This window comes from Dermacentor andersoni, chromosome 3 (assembly GCF_023375885.2).
Source record: "Dermacentor andersoni chromosome 3, qqDerAnde1_hic_scaffold, whole genome shotgun sequence".
Classification (NCBI taxonomy): Eukaryota; Metazoa; Arthropoda; class Arachnida; order Ixodida; family Ixodidae; genus Dermacentor; species Dermacentor andersoni.
The window spans coordinates 13,801,180-13,821,618 of record NC_092816.1 but is presented as its reverse complement, the minus strand read 5'-3'; the positions used below and the strand labels follow the sequence as shown (position 1 = coordinate 13,821,618).

At 44.8% G+C, this 20,439-nt stretch overlaps 2 protein-coding genes across 2 annotated transcripts in view; one reads left to right on the top strand and one right to left on the bottom strand.

Annotated features, from left to right (window-relative positions):
* The window catches only part of LOC126520887 (uncharacterized), a 61,856-nt gene extending 42,850 nt beyond the window's left edge, over positions 1–19,006 (bottom strand). Inside the window, exons 1-3 of the mRNA XM_050169689.3 lie at positions 18,762–19,006; positions 11,771–12,004; positions 9,104–9,381 (exon numbers count right to left, since the gene is read on the bottom strand). Coding sequence (XP_050025646.1) covers positions 9,104–9,381; positions 11,771–12,004; positions 18,762–18,831 — 582 coding nt within the window. The 5' untranslated portion in view covers positions 18,832–19,006. The remainder of the gene's footprint in view (positions 1–9,103; positions 9,382–11,770; positions 12,005–18,761) is intronic.
* Positions 19,007–19,314: 308 nt separating this feature from the next.
* Positions 19,315–20,439, top strand: part of LOC126520906 (uncharacterized) — a 91,101-nt gene continuing 89,976 nt past the window's right edge. The window contains exon 1 of the transcript XR_011893270.1: positions 19,315–19,556. The gene's annotated coding sequence lies outside the window, so the exon portion shown is untranslated. The remainder of the gene's footprint in view (positions 19,557–20,439) is intronic.

The following is a 20,439-nucleotide window of genomic DNA, read 5'->3' as shown; positions in this document are numbered from 1 at the left end:
AGCTTCGAACCACCCCTCTCGCCCACTCATACAGTGGTAGTTGTAGTAGTAGTTTTGTGCTGTCATGAGGCCTAGTTGCTTTAATGTTCGATATCACTTCCTGCTGTTTAGGACCGTGTTTAGGGCCGCTGTGAGCAATGGCGCTGACTCCATCTTTGTCATCCTAACTGATGGCGTCGAAAGGAAAAAGCGGTAAGGGTTTCAAGCGTTGTATAATACAGCGGTGCTACATTGTCAAACATATGCAATGTATTGCGGTGAAGCATGCTAAGAGTGCAGAAGGGCCACTGTCATGGGATGTAAAATGTGTTCCTTAATTACACATGCGTGCACCCACCATCTCTTGTGACAGTACGAGCACCAAGACACCTAATAATTGTACTGGCAGGCTTTTGAAGCTAATTCGTACGTGGCTGCAGCGATTTGAACCTCGAGGTGCACATCAGTTTTTTTCAGACTGGCCGATTTTCGGGACCCTTTCACATTCCCTAGGGAGTCTGAAAAATTGAACGCTGACTGTGTAAGTAATGCAAGAAGAAGCCATGTTTTCTATCTTTGAATTACTTTGCATTTTGTACATTGCAGTACAGTCGACTCCCATTGATTCAACCTTTGAGGGACAGCCAAAATTTGGCTGAATTAACAAACGGCAGCAAAACGAACGAATTCAAATGTTTTATAGCTCGAAATAGTCTGCAATATGTTTTTATTATTTATTATTACTTCTCTCCTTGCTCTAAGTGTGACTAAACCAGAACGCTGCGAAGAGCGCCAACATATTTAAACGTAATCTTAAAGATAGACAAAGCAGATGGCTCAACATGGGGTCATGACATAACACAAAACAAGCAAGACCGAGTGAATTCAGGGGTGCAAGTAGCGTTGTTAACTAAATGTTTCCATAAGAAAGCATGCTAGAGAAGCAGTAGCATTGTCTACTGAATTTATTTTGTTTTCAAGCTTTTAGCAAAGGCTTTGCACCAGTGAAGGGGCACTGATGTGGGTTGAAATAACCCAAGTGGCAAGCTCTCATGTTCAAACTACACTACCGTATTTTCGCGATGCTAAGCACACCGTGCTATTTCCAAAAAAAAATTTGGAAAAAAGTTTGCATGCAAATCTAAGCACCCCCTTTTTTGCGAGAAAGAGCACATAGCTAAGGCTGCCAAGCGCGCTTGCTCATCCTATGGTCGAGCCAGAGCTGTCGAAATCCTGAGGCGGCACGGCATCAGTGGTGTATTTCCGGCTTCTTGCGCATGGCCGCCTGGATCAGTGCGCGCGGAAGTGGTGGTTCCCCACCACCGCACACCGATCCAGGCAGCCGTGTCTTGCATTGCTGCGTTCCAACGCTACGCGACAGATGGCAGCACCGAACGGCAAAAACGAAGCCACTCCCCAAAACTGGCCGGAAGTGACCACGATAACTTGATCAGTGTGTTGTCACGTGGACTTGGTATCGGTAGCACTCTGCAAGTTTCGCGGGCATCAAGAAAAGGGGGGAGGGGGTCATTTTAGATTTTTCAACTCTAAGCACTCCCTCCCCCCCCCCTTCACCCCCCCACCTCACTTTGGGCATGGCGATCGTGAAAAAAAGTGGGTGCTTAGAATCAAGTAAATTCATTAGTTTTTCTTCCGTAGCAACCGGATATGGTTTTCTTCTAGGACTTATCAGCACATTCTAATTAAGCTAAAGTCTAATTAACAGAAGTCAAATTAATGAGAGTTGACTTTATAAATTTAAACTGAAAAGTAAGTACAGATAAAAAATAACATACAAGAAGACTGTGCACATGTTCAATTTGTCATGCCAATCATGTCATGACCTTCTTTTAATTCAGGCCTGCAGCAGTACTGGTTCACAGCATTTCAGTACTGCTGTCATCTTTCTGCATATCCTTTTAACACAGTCTGCCCGAAGCCATGACCATGATTATTAAAAACAAAGGGGGCTACTTGCATCAACCCAAGAACAAAATCAATTAAGTAAGTTCTGGGGTTTTATGTGACATAACCACAATATGATTGTGCAGAACACCGATGTGGAGGAGTCCAGATTAATTCTGACGACTTGCGGCTCTTTAAGATGTACCCAATGATCGATACACAGGCATTTTTGCATTTCACCTCTGTTAAAACGTGGCTGCCACGACAGGACTTGATCCGGTGACCTCAGGTATAGCAGCACAATGCCAAAGCCAGAACAGTGGCTTTGAACAAATTTGGAAAGTGCAGCACCTCAAAAATCGTTTTGCTCTGTGAGACTGGTAATAAAATGAACTTTCTGACACAAAACTAACCATTACAATATCACAACTTTTCCATTCTGTCTCTGCTAATATACAACTACATACTGCAGAGGTCACCACAATTTAGCCCATGAGTTAGGCTGCCACCAGCACATGCACCACCTGCTACTTCGTGAGTGTGTATGTACGTGTATATATATATTTGTGCCATTAAACGGGGTGTGCTCTTTTTGTTGAGCTGAGAAGCACCTCTGTGTCGCTCGGTCCCTGCGTGCCCATGCTTCCAAAGCACAAGCCACGAGACATGGTGTCAGTAGTGAACAGTAACGCCCCCAACCCAAGGCCAACCGACAGAACGACACCACAAGAGAGCAACACCACGATGTCCCTTGAGACTAGCGCAATGCCGAAAATGTTTGGATTCAACTTGCATCCACCAGCACCATTCGACTTTGCGAACCCAGGAACTTGGCCGACATGGCTCAGCCGCTATGAGGACTACACGCCGGTTTCAGGACTGACAAGCATCAGAAGACATGCAGTTACACTCGCTGTTGAGCAGCATGGGCCCTGATGCCCGACCACTTCTTGAGACCTCCTCGCTCGATGCCCCTTCGCTTGCCTCATACCAAGTGACTGCTGTCTGTTTCACTGACCACTTCGTTTACCCGGCAAACAAGCTTTATGACTCGTCACAGCTCCATGGGCGTGTTCACCTGCCCGACAAAAGCATTGACACATACTACGTGGAACTGTGCAGGATGGCGCAGCACTACAACTATTCCTGAGTTGATGTGGAGCAAAGGCTTGTACACGACCGGTTCATCGTGGGCCTCTGCGACTCCTGTCTCTTGGACCAGCTGTGCTGAAACGCAAGGTGACACTCAAGGAGGCATGAACACAGGCCTCCTGTCTATCCGAAGACGCCAACAAGAATAAATTGTTCTCCCAAAACCGCACCAAGCACTCCTGCGAGCTCCACCTCGACAGCGCAAAGCCTCATTCGCCACACCCGAAAGCAAAGTGCTTATGCAAGCCATCCACATGCGAATTCTGCAGCCGCATGCCTCATCCATGTTCGAGCTGCCCGGCATGACACTCCGCCTGCAACTTCTGCAAAAAGAAAGGCCACTTTGCTGAAGTATGTCGTTCAAGGAATCTTAAGTGGAAGTGTGAAGCGAGAGTAGAAGTGTGATCCGCAAGGTCGACAGGCCAACACTGTGGTAGGGCAGCTAAAATGGGGAGGTGTGAAAAGCGCAGCGCGTTTTGCTTGCCAGAAAGGGTCCCTCGGCATGCCGCTGCCGCTAGGAGTTCTGCTGCAGGGGGCACTGGGCCGTGCCGCCACCGCTGTTGCAAGTTCCTCGTAGGATCACGTCAGGGCCCGCGTCATGGCGCCATTTAGTCATGGTGTTGTTCTGCAGGCGACTACATGAAGTTGTTTCTCACTCTCTCTCTCTCTCGTAGGATCGGCATCATCATGGGGGTGCTGCTGCATTGTTTTTCTTTATCATTTGCGCGGTTTTTATTTTACGCAGCTGATGCGTTTTTGTGGTAAAGATGCTCTATGAAACAAAAGCTGGTGCTTTATTCCTAGCTGCAACTCTGGGTGCAGGTCAGCCACCAAAAAAATATTGTTCCGATTACCAGTGTGCAACACTCTTGAAGAAGTTTGCACCTTTTGGGGCATATCTTGTCCCACAACAATAAATAATCTTCCTCTGTCTTGTCCTCATTTCCTTTCTTTAACGCTGCGAGCCGGGTATTTCCCAATCTCGAACAGCTTGTGCGTTATCAGCGTGACACAGCATTCTCGACAGGAAAGTAGCGAGCGCAGAGTTTTCAAGAAAGGAAATGCAAGCAAGGCAGATAATGATTATCGTTGTGGGAGAAGGTAGGCCCCAAAGGGTGCAAACTTTTTAAGAGTGATAATCATCATCCGTCTTGCTCACATTTCCTTTCTTTAATGCTGTGAGCCTGGTAATATTTTCCAAGTCGCAAACGGCATGCGCATTATCAGCGTGACACAGCGTTCTCGACACGAAAGTAGCGAGCATAGCATCTTCAAGAAAGGAAACCCAAGCAAGGCAGATTATTATTTCTGTGGGACAAATATACACTCCAAATAGTGCAACTGTTTAAGAGTGAAAGATGTGTTTCAAGAGTGGGCTCGTGCAATATCGAGAGCTGACAGGCAACTCCAAGAGAATTCAGCCTAGTCTATTACACAGTGGGATTCTGTGCATCAGTTGGATTCTGTGCATCAGTTGGATTCTGTGCATCAGTTGTGAACGATGCAAGGCAGCTTGCCTCATCAATAAAAACAATGTGCCCCCAGATCTGCCGGCAAAAGCCTCTCTGCAGGAAAAAAAAAAAAAAAGGAACAGGCAGTGCATTCGAGTCTTGGCTAAATGTGTTACATTGGAATTGTGGTGGAATGTAAAGAAAGCTCCGTGTTCTGACAATTCTGCACTCGAAAGGAAGATCTGAACAACAGGATCTAACACAAGCTGAATGAATGTGGAGCTCTGATGTACTTTCTCTCCTAAATCAGGTGTTCTTTTGCCATGTCAAACCACGTCATCATATCCAGTTTCTCGCTGGTGAGAACCACGTCTCATTCCGATTCCCTCTCGACGCGAATGCTTTCACAGACATCGGAAAAGAAGGATAAGCTGCGTGATTGGAGTATGCCATATGTTAGTGCACACAATCAAGAAGAAAAAAAATTCTTAATGCTCGAAACTTGCACGCAAAGTAGCACAAGCAAGATTCCTCAGGCATGAGCAGCGCTACACTGTACGCAGTCTGCTCCACTCTGGCGGCAACCTTGTGTAAAGCACCCCATGCAGCACTGGCGCGCTTTGGGAACAAGTTTCCATGGCCGCTTTTCACATCTCCCAATTCTAGCCACCCTAACCGTGGTGCTCCAGTCTCGCCACCGTCCGGAAAGATTATGGTTTCTACCATCTGTGCGCGGACTTGACCCAGCTAAACAAGGTTGTCCTCTAGGAATGCCACATTCTACAAACTGTTGAACAAGTCTTCAGCCTCCTCAGCTACACAACAACTTTTTCAAAGCTGGACGTGACCACGAGTTTCCACCAGGTGAAGCTCTCTGTGAACTCCAAAGAGCTTACAACGTTCATCACCCCGTTTGGCCGATACTGCTTTTGCCGGCTCCCCTTTGGCATCCCCTCCACGCCGGAGTACTTCCAAAAACAGATGGCCAGAATCCTGGAGAGCCAAGAAGGAGTCGCCAATATGATGGACGACATGTTCGTCTTTGGACGCACCCGCCAGAAACAATGCCAGACTGAGTCAAGTGCTGTCTCGCATTGCAAAAGCAGGCATCACGTTGAACCGGGACAAGTGTCGTTTTGGGGTATCTGAAGTCTCCTTCCTCGGAGTCGTCGTCTCAGCGCAGGGCATCAGGCCAGATCCAGGCAAGGTCGAGACAGTCAAGGCCATAGAAGCTCCAACAGACATCTCTGGTGTCAGGAATGGAGAATGATCTCTGCAGATTCTTGCCACACATCTTGGACATCACAGCGCCCATCAGGGCCCTACTGAACAGGTCTGCTAGTTGGGTGTGGCAGCATGAACAAAGTGCAGCATTCGAGAAAATCAAGGAACTCTTGACGTCAGACCAGTGCACAGCCAAGTACCACTGGTTGTACATTACTAAGGTTTCTGCAGACGCGAGGTGATTCGGACTCGGCGTGGCCTTGCTACAGATGCAACTCTCTGGAGAGCACCGCCCAGTCACTTTCGCTTTGAGGTCAATGACCAAGACCGAAGAACATTACAGCCAAACAGAAAAAGAAACTTTGGCGATGACATGGGCTATCCAACGGTTCGACGAGTTCTTCCGTGGCATCACCTCTGACATCGAGACAGACCACCTGCCGCTCGTTTTTCACTCTTTGGCAAGATGAAGTTGGACATGTTGCCACCTCATGTACAGAAACTCCGGTTGAAGACTATGTGATACCAATTCCAGATGCTGCACATATTGGGAAAGCTGCTACCATTGCAGATACCTTGTCACGCATCACACAGAAGGCATCCAGTCCCCTAAACACAGTGGAACTCTTTGCAGCACAGGTGGTCGGCTGCACGTCGGATGTCTTGTCGCTTAGCCCAAAAGATGTGCGACAGGCACAAGAGTCTGATGGCAAGTACAAGGCCTTCAGCTCCTTCTGCCAGCATGGTTGGCCAAAGAAGTCCAAGCTGCCGCTGCACCTCTCCAAGTACACCTCGGTGGCAGGAGCCCGGATACTCATCCCTTTCGCTGGCGGTCTTGATACTGTTGCACGAAGGACATCAGGGCATCAACAAGACCAAGCTCTGGCTTGGGAGTCAATTTGGTGGTTGAGCATATTGGCAGGCATCACCTCTCTAGTCACCAACTGCAAGCAGTGTGCCTCCACCCTTGTCAACTTTGCAGATACCCTGGTCTCCACGGTCCTAACTGGACGTCCTTGGGAATTTCTCGGCATGGACCTGTTTCATCTCAATGGCCAGACATTCATCCTGGTGGTAGATTATTATTCAAGGCTCCCAAAGGAGGTGACCTTGAGGAGCGCAATGGTTCAGGCAGTCAATGATGCTCTGAAGAGCATCATTGGTCAGGCCAGGCAATGGCTCACCATTCTCATCGCAGGAGTTTGCAGCGCTTGCAGCATCATACGACTTTGACCATGCGACCAGCAGTCCGCACTACGCTCAATGGAACGGAAAGGCAGAGAGAATGGTTTGGACAATCACGGACCTGTTTCACAAGACAAAGGATCCTCATGTGGCCCTGCTCAGCTACCAGGCTACCCCAGGAGTCAGCAGCTTCAGGCCGGTCTAGCAGTTGACGGGACGACAACTAAGAACCAGCGTTCCCAAGCAAGACTCCCAGCTACGTCCCAAATGGCCATCAAGGAAAGACGTCATTGGCAAGGATGCGGTCTACAAGCAGAAGCTGACCGACAACTACAACAGACATCACGGAGCTCGAGACCTGCCACCACTCTGAACAGGTCAGCATGTATGAGTGTTACTCGAACAAGCTAAGGTCACGGTCCTGAGCCCGGCACAGAGACCAAGAAGCTATGTGGTGGAAACGGAGTGAGGTGGTGTCCTACAGCACAATCGGCGTCTCCTCGTGCCTTTTGCACCACCTGCTCCATGAGGGCAACCACCGCCCCCAGACGAGCAACAGCCACCGCCGTCAGTTCTGCTTCAGGAACTGCCAACCCGACGGAACCAAGTCTCCCTCGGACAGTCCCTTCCAGTCAGGGACCACAGTGATGGTGGGGCATGAATGTGTAATGGACAGGTTGTCACTCCGCCGGACTGTTTAAACTTGTAAAGCGGCACCTGAGAAGTGTTTAGATTCCTCCATCTTCCGTCTGGTGCTCGAGGGGGAGAGATGTAGAGGTCACCACAGTTTAGCCCGTGCAGCCACAAGTATGTGGCGCTACCTGTGACTTCGTGTGTATATAATATATTTGTGCCCACTAAAGGGAGTGCGTATTTTTTTGTTGAGCCAAGAAGCGCCGCTGCCACTCGGTCCCTACGTGCCCGTACTCCCACGGCACAAGCCACGTGACACATACAAGCACTACTACCATGTTCAACATTAGCATCATGCCACCAAGATTACAACACATTACTAATTACACTAATGGATAGATTCCCAGTTCAAGTCACAGAAATGACCCCCACATGATGCACATCTTCCCACTACTATACAGTAGTTATTTTCAGTTGTGAGTGGTTACATTTAGGTACTTCCATTTCAATCTGCAAAATTTGCACTGTCTTTCTACAGGTGCCTAAGAAAGGCTCACAGCAATATGTGTAAGATGGCATACAGATACCATAGAGTGTCATCAGTGATTTGGCAACCAACACCGCCAGTGGCAAGATCTTCCTCTACGACATGTAAAGCAGATAACAATTCAGAGGAATAATGTAGAGTGCATGGCATAATTAGAGTATCCTGCTGCTGTTTTAAAATTTCCTAACTTAAGAAACAAAATTGTCACTTGCACAATTGACTGCATGTTTACCTGAACAAGTCATATGTAGGGGACACCGAATGTAGCATTAATGAGAAGATTAAGACCACAAACAATTGTACCCTGCCATACCAGGAACTGTTTACAAAGAGCACAATTATATTTGTTTATTGCGTCTTCTGCATTAATTTATGGCCCAACGACTTTCGTACATGCTGTAACACCTTTGCCAGAAAGGGTGAATGAAGAAAGCTGAAAAATTAATTGTTTCTGTGATTTGTTATAGCAATGGGATCATGTTTATGCTGCCTACTGTCAGAATCAGACTTGGTACTACAGACTCTTAACAGCGACACCGAGCAAGAGTACATCACATTTGTACAAGAGTACAAAAATTACCGCTGCAGACAGAAAGACAATAAATACCTTTCTAAATAAATCAGCTAGCTGTGGTGCATTCGATAAACGCTACTCCTGCATACTTCATAAAGAAACATGCAGTAGAAGAAGACATGAGGAAAGTAAAGAACTAGAGAACAGAGGAAAGAAACTGCAGGGAAACCAGAGAGGCTCACACGAAATGCAATGCTGTATGAAATCAAAAGCGTAATGCCAGCAGTAACTGCACCACTGCTTGCAGAAGCTCAATGGTTGGAAAAATTTATAAAGTAAAAATACCATTTTCTTCCCTTCAAAGGGAAATGCAAAGGCACAGCTGAGAAAACGCATGACCATACCATTACCAATCAGTGATGGTTATCCAGATGTTTTACCACAAGTGTACTTAGAAAAGTAAAGTATGTACCAAACATACAAAACAAAAGAATAAAAGGGGTCTTGGCCCACCACAATGACTTTGCCCACTTCACGAATGGGGATGGCTTCTCTGTCCTTTGGAGTTGCCAGCAGGTCAAAGACGCTCTCATTGTAGATTTCGAGAAAAGAAACCTTTGCAGTCCAGCAACCTTCCTGCTGTCTTGTAAGACAGGCAAACAAGTCTCGCAGAGCCCGTGGGATGATGCCCTCGTTGGCTGGTGGTACTTGGCTATGATCGTAATCAGTGCCCATCGTGTACGTCTTTCCAGAGCCTGTCTGGCCATACATCAGGACACAACAGTTGTACCCTGCAAACCAAAGAAAGACATTATCGAGCTATTAATATTAGGTTTACTGATTTCTTAATTTTTCAATTTATCACTAAATATGTTTTTTCTTACTCTGCATTTTGTTTTTTCATCATATTAGGTTTGTATAGAGAAAACAATCATCAAGGGCAAAAAGAAAGAAGAGTTAGCTGGTAACTGCCCCCAGGATTGGCATAACGTCTGCCAACTCTAGAAGAGAAATGTATACAAAAAGTATAGCCAGTGAAGGAGAAAATTGAAAAAAAATGGGGGGGGGGGGGGGGGGGGGAGGACAACACAAGAATGAAACATGCAGCTACGTCACTCTCATTGTACAAAAATGTCTGGCAAATGAAAAAAGAAGAAAAAAGCAGGTGCAGTCAACACTGCATGCATTACGGAAGACAAATGATTACTAACGCTCAGATAACTTGTACCACTAATTCATTACGACAAATCTGAAAATTTTACAGCAACAGCAGTTAAAAGCTTGAAACTGAGTTTGCTTTGTTCGTGCCTATCATGTGGACTCGTGCAAGGGCTGCACTTATTTTTTTCCCCAATTTTGACGAGGTGCGGCCCTTGCATGGGACCAAACCTTTTGCTCAAAATGGTGACAAAGTAGCCTTGACTTGTGCACACTCCGGATCCCTGGATGTGCCATTGCATTAAATGGTTAATACGCAGCTCTCGCCATCTAGTACACAGTGCACGAAAATTCGCTGATGCGCACGCATGGCATCGGGGCACCAAAAGCGATTGCTTCTACAGTGGAATTTTTTTTTTTCTCGAAATTTTGGGCTGCCAAATTGGGGATACATTTCTTACACGGGCCTATATGGCGCTTTCTGTTATGCTGACAATGGTGGCAACGGCGATGGCCTCACTGTCGAGCCTTCGTCGTTATGTTACCACCAAGCCAGCTCCCCACGGGGCAAAAGAAAAGTTTGCCCACAACTGTCAATGCACTGCCTGCACTGCAGACACTCCAAGCACCACTTAACTGGCTTGCACAGCATGGTATATTGGCCCACCAGTGAGTAAATCTCTGTCCTATGTAAGCAAACAATAAATGACAATCGAATAACCTCCTACATATAGGGCTGATAGAATAGTACATGACACTCGATGGTTTCATTACTATATAAGTGTAAGAGCTACGATGTTGCAATACATCAGGCATTAAATAATACAAACATCGGGAAGATGCAACAATTAAAGCCAAATAGGCCCTTGGATTATTTAAAACAAAACTGCCCACAACTGGGATTTAACTAATGTCTTCACAGCAATGTGTAACAATGTGTACTTTAGAGTTGGACACCCTAACCACTGTACTTTCATGCAATGTTAAGGCTTAGTAATCTGTGCAAGGTATTGAGCTCCACACAGACTCCATGTCTGGTGGCACATGTGCGCACATTTCAGAGGCCATAAGAGCAAATTTAGTAGATGTGAGGATGGCATAGCGTGCATAACGCAAATAAGTTCTCGGGAAGACGGCATTGTTCGCTGCTGTCATAGTAAATGAGTTCAGCACTGAAGGAATCCCCAAAGTCTGCTGACTTTTTTGTTCATCTGTCATGTCTTCAATGCTACTTAAGAGCTCTCATTCCGAACAGGGCATTCAGGTAATGCAAAGTTCCTTGTTTTCCTAAGCAATGTAATGCAGATATGGTGGGGCTATTGGGGCCTATGGTGGCTTAAAGATGCATTTATAGAATACTAGAAAACTACAGTATGGTTTTTATAGAAAGCTTCTCTTTTATATTCTATGCACTCATGAGTATATGTACTAATAACAAATGCTCAACAGCGCACTTGTTTCACAGCATGTTTACTAGTTAATAGAGTTTGTACCTGACTTTATTCAGCATAATGCAGATGCTGGTATAAAAACTAGTAGTGTGTATACAAACCCTGCTTTTATTCAATTATGCTTCTCTATTGTATTATATTTCAGTTTATTACAAATAAATCAACTATGATAATTTGCACACAATCATGTTATTCTGAGGAGTTTGGATTATTGCAAGCTGGCTGTCCTCACACAGTGTGATTCCAGCAAGGCACTGTATCCAGCAGCAACAAAGTAAGGCATGTATGCGACATGTTTGCTTGTGTGCTTTTTGTATTTCCTTTAATACTGCTATTTCAATTTATGCTTTACTACATGCATGAATGTAAATACATGTATATTTTTATCTATTTTCATATGAATACAAGCACAGGAACTGTACTTGGCCACAGTATGCAGGGCTAAACATGTTCATTTGATACAACACCCAAGTTTCTAAAGCACATAATGACCCAATGATATGACAATGTCGAATACCAAATAAAAAAAGGAGGCTACAAAACATGACATTCATGGCATCAAATGACCTACCAGTGGTGACCTTGCCAATCAAGTCCGCAACACAGCGAGTATAAAGTTCCTCCTGTGTAGCGTCTGCATCGAATGTGTAGTCAAAGCTGAAACCATATTCACTGGCCACGATGAGTTGTGCATTTTCGGGCACCACCTCAATGGGGCTCCTCGAGTCATGGCTCTGTTCTTCTGGGAACGGTGGTCGCACCCTGACAGCAACTTTGACTGTCTCATCCACCATTCCTTCCGTTGCTGTAAAAAGTAGGTAGAAATTTTTCTGGTGCGACAGGAATTGCTCTGGTGCGACACCTATATCAGGCTTATACGAAAATGCAGATGGGATTTACAGTAGTAATAAATAAAATTTTTAAAATTAAATATGCAAATCCTTCACAAGGTTTTTCACAAATTAAATAAACATGCAAATCCTTCATAAGGTTTTTTACCTATGGCATCACAGAGGAAGAGATTTTTGGTAACGCATTATTTGTGGCTGCAGACATAACACACATTTAATTAGGTACCTCATCAATTATGAAGTACCTAAATAGCAAGAACACAAATTTACATTCTGATTAACAATTACATTAAAGGGCATATTGTAACTGTAAAATTTAAATTAGCAAGCACGCCAACTGAAATCATCTGGTAGAAATCCTGGGATTAGATGCCAGAATGAAGTTTTCATCACAAATGCACAACAGAGTACATGCACAATGCTCAGACTGCATGGCATCTGGCCTTTTTTGTGCCACTGGTGAAGGCTGAATGATTGCTGATGGGACTAAATGCAGTCACAACGCATCACAAACCAGGGCGTCTACCAAGTTGACATTTCCAAATTCCCCGAGTTTTCCAGATTTTCCCCTAGTGCCGGTACAAAATTCCCTAAGTGACACAGAACTTTGTTTTATGTCAAGGCAAGCTGACACCATGTCGCCCGACGCTGTCACTCTCCATTAAGCATGTTAAAAAATTTTTTAAAATGACTTAATCCAGTTTGAATAGTACGCATTGGTGTTTATTTTATTCAAAAAGAAAATAAACGGGAGGGGTAAGTAAAATACACAGCGAATAAAATCTCTTCAAAAAATACAAATAAAGATATGAATACAAATAAATTCAAATACGAATAAAAAGAGATGCATACTGGAGCAAATATCTTAGAATATGAGCTGTTTATGTCCCTTGATAGCAAGCTCATTGGTATGAGGCCCGAGCTTTGCCGCAATTAGGCGAGATTCTCTCTCAGTAGCCGGAAAGTCAACCTCAACTCTCCTGACATACTCTCAGCCCGCACACAACGCCTCAGTGTTGCATTTCACTGCTTTAAACAGTTCATTTTGGTTTGGATGAGCGACACCTGCATCTCTGCTTCCGCCAACACTTTGAAGGAGCTTGAGGTCAAAAAAGCAAAGAAGCGGCAGCACAGTTCCTTCCCCATTCATTCCTCATTGTGTCGTTCCTCTGTTTTTTGTCCTCCTTCAGCTGCGCGTTAGCCCCACGGGTCATTTGAAGCATTCTCTTGGTCAGTTGTACAGTCAACATCCGATTTTTTAGACTACCTAGGGGCCACGAAAACATCCGAAAAATCAAGCAGTGCGAAAAAATGAATGCACGTCTTTTACTGACTTCAAGGGCTCAAATAACCACAGGCACGTCCAATAAAGTTCTGAAGACCTGCCAGTACACTTATTAGGCATATCGGTGCTCGTACTGTGACAGGAGACAGCGGGTGCATGCGTGTATAATTAAGGAATACATACTGTGTCCCGTGACAATTGCCCCCTTCTCAAGCTTGTTAAGCTTTACCGCGTGACATTTCTGTACTAAGCCGAAGCTGACTTTCGAAAATTGGTATTTTGGAACGGGCCGTGTTTTCCGAGCTTCGAAGCCAATCGCGAAGATACGAGTCGGTGCCATTGCTGACAGCGGCGAATTCTTTAAATGAAAAACACGGCACAGAATGGCAAGAATCTTAATAGCGAACGTCGAACCAGCTTGGCCTAGATTTGCCACGGTGGTGGCTACGGCTGCCAGCGGATCTGTGTGAGAGCGCCAGTCTGGAAAATCTGACGGCGAAAGGTTCTTGCATCCAAAATTTCCGACGTTCTTATACATTGACTCTATGGGGCATGTGGTGGTGCCACAAAGCCACCCGAATTATCAGGCATGTCCCAAAAATCGGCCATCCAGATAATCGGTCGTTGACTGCACACTGATTACAATGAAGGCACCAAATAAAACAGCCGACGAAGGAAGGCGACACGGGACAACCACGTACACTAGCAACTCCTCCAGCCAACGACACAGCATCAAAGACAATTCATTACGATTCCTCTCTACTACTTGAGCCAAAATTAGCGCGACTTTCGTTCACTTTCAATAAAGCTACAGATAATTTTCCCTGATAGAAGCACAAATTCCCTGAGTTTTTCCTCAGTATTTCCTGACTATTCAAGGTCCCTGAGTATTTCCGGTTTTCCCGGTTGGTAGACACCCTGACAAAAGCACACACTCATTTTATTACAAAAAAAAAAATGCATAACGTCGGTGTCCCCAGCACCCACCGGTGGTGCAAAAAGTTCTGGCAACCACGTACACGCTCAGAGTATCGCGTTTCAACCACTGAGCACTGTACATGCATATGCCACTGTGGCACGGTATGAGCACAGGTTCTTGTAGCTCAGTACGCCTTCATGTCGGTCCGATACACCTATTATAGTGCTAGCACTAATAGGCCTACTTAACTAATACAGTCTATTGGCCTAATCCTGTTAGGTTTGTTCTGGAAGTACTAATACACAGTGTCAAAAGAATAGGCTATTAGTTTTTGTACTATAATTGTTATGAAAAGACAGAGAACGACCTTCAAAGACTCACTACATTTGCAAGGAGTAATCTTATGGAGCACTCGATCAACTTAAACCAAGTTATAAGAGTCCAATTAAGAAATTGCAGAATCCAGGTTGTACTGAAGCTGTCCTCCCCTAGCGAAAATTCGAATAAAGAATCTAGTAACCAATAAGGTTATTAACAATTAATAGCCTATTAGCCTAAAACATGGGTCTCAAACATGCGGCCTGAGGAGCCCTGCTGAGTGCAGGGCCTGAAATTAACCCTTGAAAAACAGCAATGGTTCTCCCAGAAAACAGCCCAGATGAGCGACGACACAATGACAGGGAATTTTGCTGCTTCTCAGCTCGTAACTATACCTTCCAAACTGTTTATGGAGGGTGTCATCATAAGAAGTGCCAACTAGAAGTATGAGATGCTGTTTGTGGTAGCATGAAGATAACTTTTGAAACGATCAACCTTTCGCCAATACTGTCGCTGAATGTGTTCAACAACTTGTGGCACGAGTTTGCCACATTTTCAATTGCTGTGGGCAAGAGCATCGACATTACCGACAACACTCAGTGTGACAATTTCATCAGAGGTGTTGCCGTTTGTCGTAATGTTACAGAGAAGCTGTTTGACCTGGTGTTCATAAAAGGAACAACCACTGATGCAGACATTTTCTAGTGCTTGAAGAAGGGGTCAAATGGGCATGATTGTCGTGGGAGAAGCTTGTTTTCATTTAGTAAAGCAATGAAGGGGGCTGGTTGGTGAACGTTCATGGTTGTTTTGCGCTCAGTTTTACACAGACGATATTAAGGAAGGACAGGACGTGGACGGACGTCCTGCTTCATCATCATCATCATCAGCCTGGTTATGCCCACTGCAGGGCAAAGGCCTCTCCCATACTTCTCCAACTACCCCGGTCATGTACTAATTGTGGCCATGTTGTCCATGCAAACTTCTTAATCTCATCCGCCCACCTAACTTTCTGCCGCCCTCTGCTACGCTTTCCTTCCCTTGGAATCCATTCCGTAACTCTTAATGACCATCGGTTATCTTCCCTCCTCATTACGTGTCCTGCCCATGCCCATTTCTTTTTCTTGATTTCAACTAAGATATCATTAACTGGCGTTTGTTCCCTCACCCAATCTGCTCTTTTTTTATCCCTTAACGTTATACCAATCATTCTTCTTTCCATAACTCGTTGCGTCGTCCTCAATTGAAGTAGAACCCTTTTCGTAAGCCTCCAGGTTTCTGCCCCGTACGCGAGTACTGGTAAGACACAGCTGTTATAAACTTTTCTCTTGAGGTATAATGGCAACCTGCTGTTCATGATCTGAGAATGCCTGCCAAACGCACCCCAGCCTATTCTTATTCTTCTGATTATTTCAGTCTGTGGCATAAACAACCCTGCCATGCGATGCAACTCCTGGAGCTTCGCAAACCCTCACTGGACGACACCATGAAGGCAGCGCTGGCGATGGACGATGCTGCCAAGAACGCCGGCGAGATTGAACGTGCGGCCAGCTCACCGTCGGCAGAAACGGCAGTCAATAAGATGGCAACAAAGGGCAATACCTGCAGTTGCTGTGGTGATGACCACTCCCCCTCACAGTGCCAGTTCATCATCATCATAATAACCATCATCATCAGCCTATTTTAAGTCCACTGCAGGACGAAGGCCTCTCCCTTACGATCTCCAATTACCTGTCCTGTGCATATTCTAACTTGTGCCTGCGAATTTTTTACTTTCATTACCCCACCTAGTCTTCTGCCGTCCTCAACTATGTTTCCCATCTCTTGGCACCCATTCTGCAACCCTAATGGTCCACCGGTTATGTAACCTTTGCTTTACACGACCTGCAACGCTCCATTTATATCTCTTAATGTCAATTAGAATATCGACTATCCCTGTTTGCTTTCTGATTCACGCTGCTCTCTTCGCATTATGCCTATCATTCTTAATTCCACCGCTCTTTGTGCGGTCCTTCACTTGTTTTCGAGCTTCTTTGTCAGTCTCCAAGTTTCTGCCCCATATGGTAGCACCAGTAGAATGCACTGATTGTACACCTTTCTTTTTAGTGATAATGGTAAGCTTCCAATCAGAATCTGATAATGCTGCCGTATGTGCTCCAACCCATTTTGTTAGGTAGGGTAAAGTGCAGTGGTGATAATAGGTTAGCAAGGTCTAGGATTCACCTCAATTTGAAGAAAGAAAGAGTAAAAGCAGCCAAATTCAGGCTGGTACTTGTAAACAAATATGCAGCCTTATAACAGCGAGATGAAATGACAGAGGTAATGAATGAAACCATAACTAGGCTGGCTTCAGAAGTAGCAATTGAAGTGGGAGGTAAGGCACCAAGGCAACCACTAGGTAAGCTCTACCAAGCAACGAAGGACCTAATAAAGAAACGACAAAGAATGAAAATGTCCGACTCAAGAGATTAGATAGAATTCACGGAATTGTAAAAACTGAACAAGGAGAAAATAAAGGATATTCGAAATTATAACATAAGACAGACTGAGGAAGCAGTAAAAAATGGACGCAGCATGAAATCAGTGAGAAGAAAACTTGGCATAGGACAAGCCAAGACGTATGCACTGAAAGGTAAGCAGGGTAATATCAGCAATTTCGAAGACATGCCAAAAGCAGCGAAACAATTCTGTACTGACCTGTACAATACCCAGAGCAGCCTGAATACCTCCATTGGAAGTAGTAATGAGCACGTTACAGAGGCTCCTTCTATAACTTGCAATGAAGTTACAAGGGCCTTAGAAGACATGAAACAAGGAAAAGTGGCAGGAGAAGATGGAATAACAGTTGATTTAATCAAAGATGGAGGAGACAATTTGTTTGGAAAAATGGCGGCTCTCTATACGAAGTGTCTCACGGCTTCAAAGGTCCCAGAGAACTGGAGGAATGCCAACATTATACTAGTCCACAACAAGGGAAACATTATATAATTGAAAGATTACAGGCCCATCAGCTTATTTCCAGTATTGTATACAATATTCACCATGATAAATTCCAATAGAATAAGGGCAACACTTGAGTTCAGTCAACCAAAAGAACAGGCTGGCTCAGGAAGGGATGCTGTACAATGTATCACATCTACGTAAGCAATCGGGGAATCGAGAAATCTGCAGAGTACAATTGGACTCTCTATATGCTTTTCATCGATTACGAAAAGGCATTTGATTCAGTAGAGATACCAGCAGTTATAGAGGCATTACGTAATCAAGGAGTACAGGAGACTTACATAAATATCTTCGAAAATGTCTACAGATTCCACAGCTATCTTAATTCTCCACAAGAAAAGTAGGAAGATACCTATAAAAAAAGGGGTCAGACAAGGAGACACAATCTCTACAATGCTATTCACTGCATGCTTGGAAGATGTTTCAGATGATTCAGTATTCAAGCTATTAAATTGGGACGGCTTAGGAATAAGGATCAACGGCGAATATCTCAACAACCTTCGTTTTGCAGATAACATTGTCCTGTTCAACAACACTGCGGACCGAGTTACAACAAATGATGGAGGACCTTAACAGAGTGAGTAGAGGGGGTTCAAGGTTAATATGCAGAAAACAAAGATAATGATCAATAGCCTGGCAAGGGAATAAGAGTTCAGGATCACAGTCAGCCTCTAGAGTCTGCGAAGGAATACGTAGGTCAATTACTCAGAGGGGACCCTGATCATGAGAAGGAAATTTACAGAAGTACCGGTTCTCCCAAGCACAATGCTTCATGTGCGGGAAAACTGGGCACCTTGCAAGATTATGCCGAGGAGGCGTCACATGCACGTCACACTGGTTCATTGTTAAAAGTTTTCCTGGCAGAATAAAAATATTTTTAGTTGGGAGCTAAGTGCTTGTTCTGTATTATTTACATGTTCTATGCTGTGGTCGCTGTCATCACACTTCAGAAAATTTCAATAGCACGAATCGCTATCTTCTTTGCCACTCAAACGAGCCAACAACATACAGCATGCAGCTCATATCAACTCCTGCGCTCTCCAAAACTTAACTGCTGCTTTGTAATAACTGTAGTAGCATGTAGTCGCATGGTATTACAAATACAACGTAACTTCTCGACAGGACCTTTCCGGAAGGCTGCTCATTAAAATATGACAGCTAATCAGCTTAGCAAAGTCACAAAACTTACTTTTCGGTGCTTTTACAATTGGTTTTCCTGCGTTCTGAAGTGACTGTGAATATACGTCCGCCTCAGCCATTTTCAAAGTAAACGCCACCTTTCAGTCCAGCGAATCAGAGGCGAGAGTCTATACAACGGGCACGATAGAAGAAACAACAAAAAGTAGCATAGCCTTCTGTGCCTTCTCTGCCGGATGATCCACGAACCAATGGGAAGCGGCCGTCGTTGGAAACACGACCAACGCCTACACAACCTACTGAAGTCCAGACCTGCACAGATCTGCCTGCTCCAGCACGCCTCGTCTAGTTCGCCCCCTTTTGCCGCTAGGGACAGAGCGTACAAGCAGAGTGGCGCTACATGTTCAGTGTCGTCTGCTTCTGTGATCTGTTCAGCGCTCGTGCTGCCATTTCGGCAGGCACAAAGTGCTTAATTGTATTGGGGGTATATTAATAAATTCAGAAATATAAAAAGAAAAAAAATTTTCGAATGTTTTGTGTTTGAATAGTGAAATGGGAGGAGCGGTGCAAGAAATGTAAACAACGAGCATAGGTGGCAGCTGCAATGCTAGATCAACGGCATAAATTTCCTTTTCCTAGCCTCCGTAAGAACTGGAAAAATTCTTTTAAAATATTCATAGGATAATCTAGCTTTCTTGAGTGGATTACAGATAGCCTAATGTCGTAGATGACATTAAGATTTACTGCTGTGTGCGTAGTGAAAGGCACATGATCTGGTAGCAGTATTCACGAGTAAGTCCTCCGCCCGATATCTGCAATAGGTTGATCGATTCTGTTTCAAGGAAAGGTGAGCATATCTTGTTTTTAATGTCGCTGGCTGTGTAGCTCTGTAGAAAGCTTGCAAAAGCGATCTAAATGCTTTAAAACGTGCTGCACTGCAGGCCTTAAATTGTGTCACGGAACTCTTTTCAAACTGCAGAGCTAGCTTTTCTGCATGGTACGGCGGCGGCAGTGCGAAAGATACGTACGCAGTGAAGCTGTATGCGTAATACTCTTTTTGAACTGGCGACGCATTCACGGACAACTTTTAAGAGGTAAAATGAGTGGTAATCGTCCTGTCATCGGACATTACGGTGGTTTCAAGTTTCTAAAGAGCGCAGAAGCGAATTTTACGACGTATACAATGAAACTGTTGTGTACTTTACGAACGCTATAAACAATGTGACTTATAATATTCTGCAAGATCTGTGCGGTTTGCTACAGCCTGAAAAAGGCAATAGGAGCGGCTGTTTAATGCTATTTCAGAGAGCAGAGGACTACACGCTCCAACATTTTTTAGGTTCGGGCAGTCAACTTTTGGAGCCAAGTGACGGATCAAAGCCTTGTGACATCACTGTCACTGTGTTCGCAAAAATCATCAACTAGACAAGCAGTTCGTCACAACACAACAGCCGCATTACTAATTACAACGCCGCACCAGTCAACCGTAGAGTAGCAGACGGATGGATGGATGGATGAGTGGATGGATGTTATGAGCGTTCCTTTTGGAACGGGGCAGTGGGTTGCGCCACCAAGCTCTTGCTATTATACTGCTTAATGCATAGAGTTACTATACTGAAGCGAGTTGTTCTACTAACTCTATGGCCTAATGTCCTACCCATAGAGTTTCCTACAAGAATTACTAGAGGGAACTCTGGCGCTAGTGTCTACGGGAGCTGCAATGGGAGCGG